General features: G+C 30.9%; 1 protein-coding gene across 7 annotated transcripts in view; it reads left to right on the forward strand.

Moving 5' to 3' along the window:
* The window catches only part of LOC143239887 (exopolyphosphatase PRUNE1-like), a 35,799-nt gene that overhangs the window by 4,933 nt on the left and 16,939 nt on the right, over window positions 1–13,927 (forward strand). For 5 of the 7 annotated variants that reach the window (XM_076481505.1, XM_076481504.1, XM_076481500.1 and 2 more), the window contains exons 4-7: window positions 3,994–4,130; window positions 4,607–4,716; window positions 7,571–7,726; window positions 11,682–11,776. In XM_076481505.1, coding sequence (XP_076337620.1) covers window positions 3,994–4,130; window positions 4,607–4,716; window positions 7,571–7,726; window positions 11,682–11,776 — 498 coding nt within the window. The remainder of the gene's footprint in view (window positions 1–3,993; window positions 4,131–4,606; window positions 4,717–7,570; window positions 7,727–11,681; window positions 11,777–13,927) is intronic. The other 2 variants (XM_076481507.1, XM_076481506.1) reach the window with 1 other exon arrangement.

Below are 13,927 nucleotides of genomic sequence, written 5' to 3' on the forward strand. Positions count from 1 at the left end.
TCAAAAGACTTCTTTCTGTCTAAGCAAAATAATTTAAACCTTTCTGGAATGGCACTTTCTTTTTATCCACATAAAGATGCTGGACTGGCTCATGTGGCAGGTGCTAAATATGTGTACTTAAATATATTTCTCACTCATTGAAGTACAGTTAACAGTCATGATTCTACATGTTGTGATAAACATGGAAATTTGAAACAGAAACCAGTGGAATGCTTTATATGTTGATGATGTGTAAAAAGCTGTGCTGATCTATGACTTGAACAAATTAGTTATACATGTAAGCTTCCTTATTTGTACGCTTTAGAATACAATATTATATTTTAAATGCAATTTCTATATTTTGCTGATTTATATAAGTATTATAAATTGAATCATTATTGGTGCATTAGAGTTTGTGATGAAATGTATTTTGTGTAATTGATTGTATGTGACACCAACCACCATCTATGCAGTAGTATAATGATAATTGCATGTTGAAAAGTGTTTTTAAGAATGATGGATATTGTGAAAATGTTTCAGTCACCAAGTTGAAAGTGTAAACTAATAATTGTTATTGGATGTAAATATGTTTTCATTTATTTAGAGTAATTTGAATTTTAAGTAATAGTGATGAAGCAAAAAGGGAGCAAGTCATCACTACACTGTTTTAATTTTTAAATGATTTAATATTCATGTATGATTGGAGAACAAAGAACCACCAATGTTACAAAGAATCCATGCAGGTCTACAAATCAACTAAACATGTGTTAATCATACTATAAAGGTAATCCATTGTGTGTATGTATACATGTGTCTGTGTGTAAGCATCCATCACCCAGAGTTGACTGACTTGGTCAACGTAATTTTTAATATGTTGGCTGGAAACTGTCTGGTGGTGTACCTAGTCTATTTTCTTTTAAGAATTTTGCCCAAGAAAAATAATAAAAACAACTCTGAAATAGGGAACATTTCCACTTTTTTTTTTTTTATAGACTTTTGATTTGGATCACCCAGAGTTGGACAGTTTTATCATACGTTTTGGTGTGGTAACTATTCAGTAGTGTGTATGGGCTGTTTTGTTTGTGAATGTCTACACCAGAAGTGAGATTAAAAAACTGAAATAGGGAACATTTCCATTTTTGTATATACATTTGGCTTGCATCACCCAGAATTGGCTGGTTCAATTACCATAATTATAACAATTGAAAATTGTCTGAGGAAGTACATAAACTACTTTGTTTTAGTATTTTGACTGTAATAGGGGATAAAAACACCCTGAAAGAAGGCAAATTTTCATTTTTTTCTATAGACCTTTGACTATGAATTTAAAGACACAACTAAAGCTAATTCTTTAGCAACAGGCTCAATATAATATACACATTTTATTATGCATTTGCATACGTTAGGTATTTACACTATAACTTTTGATGTAGTTTGTGTATCTTCACAAAATTTAGTAGACTTTCAGTATAGTATATAAGTTTTTTGCAATTGAAAAATCAAATTTGTTAATTGAATATTTTTACTACAGATTTGTTTGTGACTATATCAAGTTTGTTTCATTACTAGTCCGAGTGAGAAATAATTGCATGTTATGATTAAAAAAACTATTCTTTGTTCCAAAAATCTCATATTATTTGCATAATTTCTAAAACTTCCTACATACATTTCAAACGTTTGTTTTCAGTAACACTATATTTGATGTTCTTTTTAATATCCTTTCTACGTGGGATGTTTTAATTGACTAACCTTGTAACCATCATCAAAATTTGAAAATTATTTTTTTTCATGTTAGAATGATTACATACTGTAACATGAAAATACAAAGGTTTAGTCTAAGTAGCTTAAGTCTCAGCATTATATATATTTTTTATTATATTGACCTTCCAGTCATGCCTAGCTAACATTACATAAGTTGCATTGATATGGTGCATGTGCACTCATGTTACCATATCCATTAGTATAAACTTATATTTAGTCTTTACAATGTGATTCTGTCTTGGGTGCATTGTAATGGACTAGTATTTTGTAATATAGTCACATTTCACTTATTATACACTATATATATATATATATATATATATCAATAGAGAGAGTGAGAGATATTGTCTATTTAGAAATAAGTTATGAAACTTGTTTTATTTAAAATATAAAACAATAAATAAATGAAGAAGATAAACAAGCAGTTATTTCTTCTAGCATTAATATCTTAACTTGGTTGTTACTGGATATAATTTTGCACATGGAGGATATCAAACAATTTTTTTTTTTAGGTTTTATGTATTCAGTTGAATAACCTAAAAATAATAACTTTACTGACACCATAGAATTCCATTTTAATTTATTAAGCTTAGTAACTAAGCTGTATTGAGTTTAGAAAAAAATAAAGCAAACTAAAGACACAACCTATCTTCACAAAATTGTGGTTTGAAAGAATGTGGTAGCATTTTCACAGATTAAATTGGCTGAGGAAACCACTAGGGGACATTCTAAGCTGTTGATTGGTTATTCACATGTACTTTGAAGTAAGGGTATATAAGGGGCTGTTTTCAAAAATGGAAAGAGGTGAACAGGCCCACTTTGTTTGAGTCAGTACATGAGCCATATCTTTGCAAAATAAAAATGTATGAGGTTCTTATTTTATATTCTTGCTTGTTAGTGTTATTTATATGAATTCCTAATTTTTACCAAACTATAGACTTAGTATTTTGACATCACAAACATCTATTTTTAACTAGTGGTGCATTCAACATACTATGTGACTTGCTAAAATCTATATTTAGGTGTGTTCTTTTAATATTTTTTTGAAATTAAGAAATGAACTTGTATATAATATTAAAGTTTGAATTATAATCTACGTTTTGATTCCAAACTTATTGATATAAATTCATAACATGATAGTTCAATAAAATTTTGAATAAAAGCAGCAAATGCGATGACATGGCCTTTGACCTGTGACTCATTGCAAAAGGGTTAAGTTAGTAAGTTTTTTACCTTTCACAAAGTAGGATATGCAACTAGCATTTGTTGAAGTCATCAGGAATTTAATAACAAAAGAAGGAAAGGGAACATTGCCCAACAGTTTTTTTCATAATAGAATACTCTTAGTTATTATGTATAACAAATGAATTCACTCTCATGTCTGTACAAAAGTTATGTGATTAAACTAGATGTTTTTGTTGTTCTACAAAACAGAATTATATAACTCAACATGCTTATACTAATGTGTTATGTAAGTAACTGCGCAAGTTGGATGTAAATATAGTTTTTAGTCATTTACATCTCAAAAAAAGAAAAAGTGAAGCCCAATCTATCATTTGTCATTGATTTATTCAAGATTTGGAGTTCCACCCATCATTAATAACTCTGGACAATGGCTAATTGCAAGAATATAACTACATTTCTTGTAGTGTTAGAATATATATTATATGTGTGGCATTTTGATATGTCTTTCTAAGACAGTAATTGTATGTTTATACAGAAATTTCAAGAATATGCATAATTGATGCTACTAATTTTTTTTTATTTTCATTTTTGTGTGAGTTAAAGACATTTCAGAATACCATACATTTATATATATATAGTTATTTCTGTATACTGTAGTTCTTCAAATAAAATTTGTTTAAATGCTATAAAGTTGTTTTATCTAATTATTTTGTGGCTGTATTTACAAGACATGTTATTACAGGTACTATGTTGTTTAACTGATTGAGTCTTGTTTAAAATATCAAAGCTGTAAAAGAAAGGTAATAAGTATTATACTGTAGCATACTGCTGTAAGACTGTTAGTAATGATTTTAATTGCAAAAATCTTACTTGTCAATGCATGGAACAAAGTGTAACCTGTATTAGGCCAGTGAAGAACAGTGTGATAATTTCTATTACCATCTTTATTTTGATAAGAGATGATGCCTCTTGTCCAAGAATGGTGTAGCTGATCATGTTATGCAAATTCTGAAAAGTTAGTACTTTTCTCTGAAGTGCATAAATGTTATCTCCTGTCATTTTCTGTAGAAACTTGCAAAAGAAAAAAAATTATACTTAACACTGGTGGACCACAATATCTTGAGTGCTGACCAGCAGTGTTTAGAAGAAGCTGTTGTTAGGGTCATAGATCATCACAAGCTTGAATGCAGAGACAGAGGAGTGAGGTGTGTGTTTATTTATGTATGTATTATAATGCTCCCCCTCATTTTTTTAAATTTATAGCTATCCTCTGCTTATGTTTTCATAAGTGTCAGACAAATCCACTGTATGATGTTTTCAACTAACAAAGAGTTGTTTTACAGTTATGAATCAAACTAAGTCATAGGTTGAATTTGCTTCATATTACTTTATTTTGTTTTAATCTAACATTTCATCATAAGTATCTAGTTATTTATATCCAGACATAAAAGTACAGTAATACAGTACATTTATTTTGACCATTTAAATAGCTGAACCTTCTATAAGTTTAGTTTTTTCAAATTATTATTAAAAATATCTTGTGTGGTATTATAAATGTGTAGATTTTTAATGCATTGTGTAAAAATCTAGATCCAGTGATAAAGTTTTATTCTTTTTATTAGTGGATTATAAGGTATAGCTTATATAAACTGTACAAAATTTAATTTTTTCACTATATCAGGTGTGATATGACAGTTGAAATGGTTGGATCATGCTGCACACTTGTGGCTGAAAAGATGTTCACCATGTGTCCAAGTGTAATTGACCAACAAGTTGCTATGCTCCTGTATGGTAATAAAAAACTAATCAGATATGTCAAACTGATAACTGTAGAATGATGCCTTGAGCAGAAACCTTGTTTGTATACATGTATAATATTTTAATATATTATTTGAACTTAATTTCATCTAATTAGTAAATCATTATGCAGCAGACAGCAATGCAACAGTTTTGGCCTTGTGTGCATTTGATCTATGTTGTATAGATGTTGTTGAAACATTTTTTTATCACTGCAAATTGAAGAATTGTAAAGATAAAGAGAAAAAGATCAGTACATGAAAAAATTATTTTAATGTTTTACATTATAATTATGATGCATTTGATTTTAAAAGAATACTTCTTATATTTAAGCCTAGTTTGTACATGTATCAATTGTGTTACCTTTTGCATTCTGTTATTCTGATGAAGACTTAAGCATGGTTGGAGATATTTGCATTGAAAGTGTTAATACTGTACTTTTGTATGGAATTCAAGATAATTTCTTTTAAAGGAATTTGATGCAATCAGCATTTAGCCCAATGAAAAAGAAAATGAAAATTAATACGTGTTATCTGTAAATGCTCTATAAATACACTTTTCAATTAATATTTTGGTCCATTGTTTCTATTTTTACCAATTTTCTAAAGTATGTCTAATTTTGCAGATTCTAAATAGGAAAAAATAGTGGATCATTTGTAGTTAATTATATACTCTTGTTTTTATCAACTCATTTTTGCTTATGTTCTACTACCATTAAAAAGATATAAAAACCTACAAAAACTTGCATTTCCTAATTGAGTTATCTTACTCAGTATTTTTTAACTATTGAAATATATCTCATTTTTCATTATGAAAGTTTAGTTTCAAGTTTCTCTTGACACGTCAGTTTTTAATAGATCATTAGCCTTTGTTACAAATTGATCATATGTTTTCTGATATGGTATTTTCTTCTCCTCAAAAGATTGGATATTTTCATTCATTGTTGACCATTATATGCAGAATTTTCTTCATACATGCCACAAGCCTTATGCTCCCTCCCAACACATCTCCACACATCATCTTTCCACCAACAGGAACACTTGTGTGACACATGACTTGCACTATACACCTCTACTGAACTATCTTTTTGTTTTGCTTTTAATTTGAGCTATATTTATTTCTTGGAAGAGGTTATAATTTTTTTTAACATATCTAGTTTTCTTGATCATTACATTAATTCTGTCACCTTTATGTAATATATTCACATGCTTCAGGGGTGGGTGACCCAACAGGAGATTTGTATACATTTATTCATAGGGAGATTGAATGTTACATGGGTTCACCTTTATATTTAGACATTGCCCCACTTTATTCTGAACTTATGCAGGATGACAATGTCAGAGTATGCTGTGCATTTCTATACTTTTCCTGAGGATTCAGTTTGTTCTTCCACATTTTGTTTAGAGTTAACATCACATACCTGAGAAATTATCCTTCACTCTTATTTCTCATGACCCATGTTTTTCCTTACTGCACGAACATTCTTTCAAACCCTACTTAGGTTTTTCACTCATCCTCTGACATCTGTGTCCATGCTTAATAATTTGCCAACAGTTCCAATGACTATCTAGTATGGTCCAGTGTGAGCTTAATTTGTGACTTTTTTTCATTAATGGTGCCTTTCATCAGTGATATCTGAGTTCTTCAAGTTTTGTCAAAAGGATTCAAGGATTTAGAGTGAACTAATCACTGTAAATTCTCGCACATTTTGGATTGTCTATTCTCCTTCCTTATTTTCCACTGTGTATTTTAGCTCACAGAAGTAGGATTGTTCCAGTTCTATCCTTGACTCTCTGTCATTCTCTCTTCTTACAGGGATGTTATTACCATTTGGATGGCCCAAGCCTTTTTACAGTTGGGGAAGTTAATTGTATATGATAGACATTCTTTTGATACTAACTGTCAAGGTCCCAGATCAATATCTTAGAGCTAATCCTTGTGTCATACTCAGGAATTTGGTGTGGTTCTCACATCTCCTGTTTTTATGTTTGAGGTGAAGGTGGTATGGTCCTCATCCTACTGTTGCACAACTTTCAGTACCCCATGAGGAGGTTTTGGATATAGTTGACTTATCAAGTATAGTTCACCATGTTCTAGCCACTCTACACCAGATGGCACATTCTCTTTTACCCACTTTTCTCATTGTGGGATTGAGTTACAATATCTTTCTGTGGCTAAGATTGCTTTTCTACTACATTCTCTCCCACTTGGATGTGGTCCTCTTATTTCTCTCCCTGATATCATGCACATTCCGTACACAGGCAAAGAGTATACCTGGTTTGGAAGTAGTGCAGTTCTCCTCTTCAGATCTTTCAACCTTGAGTTTCTGTTGAGGTATCCTTCAGATGCTTTTGGGGGTTTTGTCTGTTCTTCCTTTGTACCAATCCCTTTGCTTACTCAGTATGGAATTCTAGCCATTCATGTGAATTGAGGGAAATACTGTATCAAATGTTATAATTTTCCTATACTGAAAATATATTTCTGGTAGGTACTTCTCTCCACTCACACTTCCCACTCTTTCTTCCTGTACCTTTCTGGTGTTTTGTTTTCTCCCAGACTTTGAAGTGATAGTTTGTTAGAGGTGCAGAGAGGGAATCACATGCATCACATTTGTACACTATGCTCCTTCTGGTGCAGAGGTCACATATGATGAATTACACAAGAAACGTGTTGGAATCACTTGATTTCAATAGGGGGAAGAAGAAGTCATGTGGCACATGTAAAGAAAAAAGTTTACATATAGGGGGCAGGAATGAATGAGAATAGCTCATCTTCTGAGTGGAGAGAGATACCTATCAGAAATACATTTTAAGTATAGGAAAATTATAACATTTTTGCTGTTCAATAGGTACAATTCTCCTAGATACTGTATGCCTGTTAAAAGAAGCTAAAAGGGTAACTCAAAAAGACATTGATATTGTAACAAAACTTGAAACCAAATTGGAAAAAGTTGAAAGAATAGAGGTTTTTGAAGCATTGCAGAAGGCTAAACTTGACATATCAGGTAACTGTTTTTTGATGTTATGTAGATTTAAGATAAATATAAATAATTTTCTTTTTCTAAAAAGATCAGTTCACAATCATAGCACAGTTTGTGATTTTCTTTAGAAATATTTTTAGTACTATTTTTTTGATGCACATTCATCAGATACCAGATTATTAATATACAACTCAAAAAGGTGCATTATGAGTAACTATTTCAACATTGGCTTGCTCAGTTTATCTGACCATGTGACTGCTTTGTACTCATTTAATGTCTTTATAGATCCAGTGCTTCTAATTTTCAATATAGTGTGAATATCTTCACAAAATTTGGCAGTCTTTCAATTAATATTACAGTCTTTCACATAAAAAAATAATATTTTATTGTGAATTATTCTTAATCAACTAAAATAAAGATTTGTCTATTAATATATTGAGTACTTATTTTGAATTTTCTGTGTGCAAAGTAATTTTTATGTTAACATTGAAGATACTTTTCCTCATCTCAATCTCAAGTTTCCTTTGTATAATTCCTAAAACCTCCTAAATACATTTAAAATATTTTTTCCAGTAAAACTTTATATTTCATCTATTATATTCTCTACCCTAACCCAAAATGGGATCTGTCAATTTGAAAAATCAAAAGACCCTAAATTAATGTTTTTTCTTTCTAGAATAACTTCATATATAACTTCATGAAACTTCATTCACTTGTCCTAAGTAGCTTTAAACTCATAACAGAATGAAGATACTTATTGTTACATTTTATTGTTTTATTTTCTTTTGAACCGTGTCTAACTACTATCTATACCGTTATAAGTTGTAACTCACTTGGAACACATTCAGCTCATGTCACACTACCAAATCACATTGCTTATGTGCTACTCACTTGTATGCCTCATGAAACATTTTTGTTAGTATTATTGCTTATTTTACCTGATGTAATCTTTACTAACATGAAAAGATCCATATTTTTATAATTTAGTTACATTTATAATAAAGAATAAACTTGAAAAACAAGAAATAAATTACTTACCCAGTCTTCTTTCTTGTTGATTATACACAAGACTCTGTATTTTATACTAAGGGTAGTACTGCATTAATTAATTTGTAGTTAATTTAATAATGCATCAAAGAACATAGACTAATAACATGCAAAAAGAAGGCAATTTCCTATAACACTCAATTTTTTCCAGCTTTTTAAATATGTAATAAGAGCCATTACAAATTCATCCAAGCTAGTTGTTAACTTTCCCATGGGAAATAAGTTTGTAATCTGAGTGAAGTTGATGCTTATTTGTGCAGAACACAGTGTAACACAATGTCATTTGAGTGTCATTGCATTAGAATATCTAGTATTGTGTGTAATGTTCTGAACATCTGTCAGGATATAAATATAAAATATTAATATAAATTATTATTGAGCTCTCGTTCTAGATTGCATGATCATATGTTCAGCAATAAAAAGTGTAGTGGCAATTTTGAAGTGAAGTTATCAGAAACTGTTTTGTAATAACAGAGAAGATAAGAATAATTTGTCTTGTCAATTGTGTTGTAGAATAATTGAACCAGCTTGTGTGGCCTTCAGTGAAAAAGAGAGTTATTTAAGGCTCTAGATGCAACTGTGGTAAGCAACATTGTAACAAACATGGCTATATATGTTGGACACCTTCCTAAACTCTCCTCTTGACCCACTCACCATGTTCCATTTATAAGGTTTGAGTCTTTCAATCCCTTGCTCATCCCTTTGACATAGCACTAAAACTCCATTTTGTATCAATGTTTATTGTAAAGGCTTTTTTTTTTCCATATTCAGGGACCAGGGCTGCTGTTCCTTTTCTTGAACAATTGATATTATTTTCTCATTCCTCCCTTCATATACAGGAGGTTACTTGGTTGGGGTGGTTTAACATGTACTTTTAAGTATTTTCTTCATTTCTCTTGTCTGTGTGATATGGTATATGTGGTCTCCAGGAATTATGCTTCTTATTCTCTTCCTGCACTAGAGGTTCTATTGCTTCTGGGGTCACTGGCTTCCTTGTATCTCCTCATTCCTTTGGGACATGCACACAGGTGCCTCCTACAATGGATTTTGCAGATCCAAAGTATTTTTCTAGGGTTCCATTGCCCTTGTTTGTGAACCTCCCATCTTTTCTTTTCAAGAAATTGTCATAGTGACTGAACTGTTCTGTACTATATCCAGCACTCCTTTACTTTATTCCACACTGGTTCTGTCTCTACAGTGGTTCTTCCTTCTCTGATTGAAGTGTATGTATGGACAAGAACATGACTTATTGTGTTTGGATTTTGGACAAGCATTTACTCCACATAAACATGCATGAAATAATCATGCACTAGCACAGTATACATTAAACACATGAATTTAGATAAGTGTTACCTCAAGGCAAGTAACATGCAAGTCTGCTAAACAGGCATGAGGAAGATAGCATTTCTATAAGGAATAGATTTCTAGATTAAGAAAACTTTAACTATCAGTTATAGTGTTTTTTAATTTATAAGTTTAATTTGTTAACATACTGAATGCTATATGAGTATTTTCATTATTGGACCCACCATGCATAGGCTTGGTTCATTGGACTAACTCCTTATTTACATGAAATTTGGCTAGCTTTTAGTAAGAAATACAAGCCAGTTGTACATAAATCAGCAGTATAGAGAGAATTAAAATTGTTGGTAATATTGTAGGATTGCACTTTGTATAAGTAAACAGGGTTAATTTCAAGATAGAGATTATTATATCACCTTTATGTATTATACAAATGTTTTTAGCAGTATTGCATTTGACTTTGTAGGACTTGGCTATTATCTAACCAAAGACATGAACATTATGGATTGCATTTAAACCATGGTTAACGTGCCTAGACTGTGACTCTACAGATGTTTTATTTGTGTCCCATTGCCACAAAGACAAGCTTTGCACAGATGTTATGCATAGCTTTAACAAAAATTATGCAAAAATTCTGAAATAATTATGAACTGCTATAAGATATATGTAAATCTATGTAACAGTGTTCTACTATGATTATTTGTGTGTTTATTCTGTGACAGAAGTGAATATTTTATTGTAATTTGAAAAATAATAAAGATATTTCATTGTTTTATACAAAAAAAGAGGAATATGACCTTTAGATACTGTGGTAATCCAAGTTTATACCTGTGCACAACTACCTAATATCCACAGAAATTAAAAATTTGTTTATTTAGTAGGTAGAAAGAAACATGAAATGGTTTGTTGCAAGTGGATTGAAAGAGAAGACATAGGTTTTGAAGTTTATTGATACAAACATTTTATTTAATGCAAAAAAAACAAAGGATGGTTAATCATCTAGGTGGAAAAGCTTTATAATCTTGTGAATTAATGGTTTATAAAGTATATTAAACTCCAACAGCAAATCTTGACTCTTTCAAGACAGAACAAAGTCAGATATTCTCAAAGGTCAGACTCAGTCTCACCTCATAAAGACAAATACATTTTCTTACTATAGTTTATCAATTTGGAAACTAGCACTAAAATTCAGAGATATTTCTGTTCCATGTTGCAGAATTAAGCTAGTCCTCAAACATAAGGTCAAGATGGACACAATGCAACTATTCCACAAATTAGTAGATAACTCCCTTGAACTGTCAAGTTACAAAAGGTAAAAACTGGGGCTGAATGTTTGAACATAATTGCAACCAGACTTATTGCTCCAAAATTGTATGGAGTTTAAGAATTTTGGAGATAAGTAGATGCTGTGGGCATGTAAGATAGTTAATATTACAAATTACTGTGTATGTTTGTTTCCACTGATGCTGAGAACCTGATTTGAAAGCTGTATTGCCAGTGTAAAGGTACTTTTATTAGTTCAAAAATGTGAATTTGTTGTTTTTTTATAGCGATATTTTGAAAAACTTGTACATATTTTAGTTATTTTTATCTATTTGTTTTAAAGAAGATGAACTTTTTCCCAATATAGGTTTAACTATTGAGGAAATGCTCAGGAAAGATCTGAAAGTTGTTGAAGGGAACAAATTCAGAATAGCAATGCCTTCAATATCTGGATTTTTAGAGGTATTATTATTATTTCATGCTACACAATATCCATCTTTTGTGAGTAATAGTAATAATTTTCTGCTTATCAGTTTGACATATTTCTTTCAAGTACACTGGACTGCATGAATTGTTTTATGAAAGTGAGATGTATTTCACTCATTGTTAATTGATCCATTCAAATAGCTTGAAGTTTGAGATGTGTAAAAATTCAGGTTTTCTGTGTATTAGCATGTTATGTATGTGTGTTTAAAAATATATGTATATTGAACAGATTATTATCCTATAACATTAAAATGCTTAAAAGCAAAGTAAGATAAAAATAACACATTGCTATGGCAAGATAATGTGTTATCCCTATCAGGTACAAAATAAATAGTGTAAAAAAGAAATAATTCAATAAATGCCTCAAAGTTGTCAAGTATGTTTTTCTTTCTTATCACAATTGTAACTTAATTAACACTATAAGCTTGGATATGTTGTAACATTATCATTCATCATTATTTGATTTATCAGATTTATGTAATAACCATTGCCACTCCTACTCAGTCAATAGCTTTTCAGTTCTCATGAACATAAGCCTGGGTCACCCAGTACCATGTGAAATTAAATATTTAGGTACAGTAGATTGTTTTATTAAACTAAAACAAATGTTATTTCCTGTCCCTTATATATCCTTCTAATAGATCTTAACTTCAAGAATTTATTTTATGTTAACAGTTAATTTTCACTAGCCCTATTCATGAGTTCAAAGTTTATTTCTTTAGTGAATGTTTTTAGAGAAACAACCTATTCAGCTTATCTCAAGATGCAATTTTTATAAGTTTATATTGAAGATAAAACATTAACCAAAAATAGAACTCTTGATAGTTGGAACATGTGAATCTATATTTGACAAAAAACTTTTGACTGTAGGAAACTAGTACTTTAGACTGTAAAATGTGACTTGTGATTTGAGTGTTAAAAATATGAAAGGTATTTGATGATAGAGATTGTAAAATTGGATTTGATTTTTCTTAAAATAAAATAAACAATATTCTTATGAACTAATACTTGTGCACTCATGGAAACATTGAGTCTCTAGCATTTTCTTTTTCAATATTTATTAAATGAATTAGTTATACTTCAAAGACTGTGCTCATTATGAAATATGGCAACTTACTTGCAGTGAACTTTTAATAAAACCAGGCCTTTATATGCAGTGATGTAAAGTAGTACAAAACTTACAACTCCACAATGAACTTGCCATCTGCTGACAATATCACTATTTTTTGATGTCAGCTTTGCCTATCTAAGCATTGGTCTTGCATGATCCAGTCTTTTATATCTCACTTAAATGCTTTTGGCAGTATTTAGTTTGTAAATTTATACACCTTTGTCAATGTGTCTATAAGCACTTCACTTAGGTAGTGCAATTACTTTTTCTCAACAAAGCCTTGGTCACAGTTTTCTATGAAGTATTATGTGTCATTTCATTATGGATTGTAATTTTCACACAGTCTTGTGGATTTTAGTAGAATTATAATTGGGGCTGTACATCTTTTTATCTGCTGACAGATGGAAACATTCATTTGTCCTGGGGTGTTTTTACTAGTGCTTTTGAAGTTGGTATGGGGGACTTATTAGTTTTTCCTCTTTTCTGAACTTCTGACTCAGGCTGGGAGATAGATCATTTCATTATGGGACAAGATTGATAGGCCTTGTACCTTCTTTTGTCAGTTTGCTTGCCGTGGTTTTCTTCCTCCTGGTGGAACACTTTTTTGGCTGCTGACATGATGATGTCTTAAGTTGTAGTTGTTGGCATACTTGTAGGACACTATTTCTCCCTTTAAGTCCTACATCCTGATAGGCCCTTTCTTTCTAAGTCTCTGGCAATTAGTGAAGGGGATACATTCATCTCTGCAATTGATTGTAATCTGATAATTTGTTTTGGCCCATCATACCTGGGGAGTGTTATATGATCCACTTTGCCTCCTTTTGTAATGTTCATTTTGACTGTGTATTTATTAGGATCCTCCAGTTTCCCCTGATTCTCCCCCATTTCCTCAGAGTTGGGTTCCAAAATATTCATTTTTCATATTTTGGTCGTTATAGGTGAATTACCTTCAATGTTAAATCTCATCAGATTCAGCACATTTTTCTTTTGCTGCCCATTTCATTTACCCAGTAGAG

This window comes from Tachypleus tridentatus, chromosome 13, assembly GCF_004210375.1.
Source record: "Tachypleus tridentatus isolate NWPU-2018 chromosome 13, ASM421037v1, whole genome shotgun sequence".
NCBI lineage: Eukaryota > Metazoa > Arthropoda > Merostomata > Xiphosura > Limulidae > Tachypleus > Tachypleus tridentatus.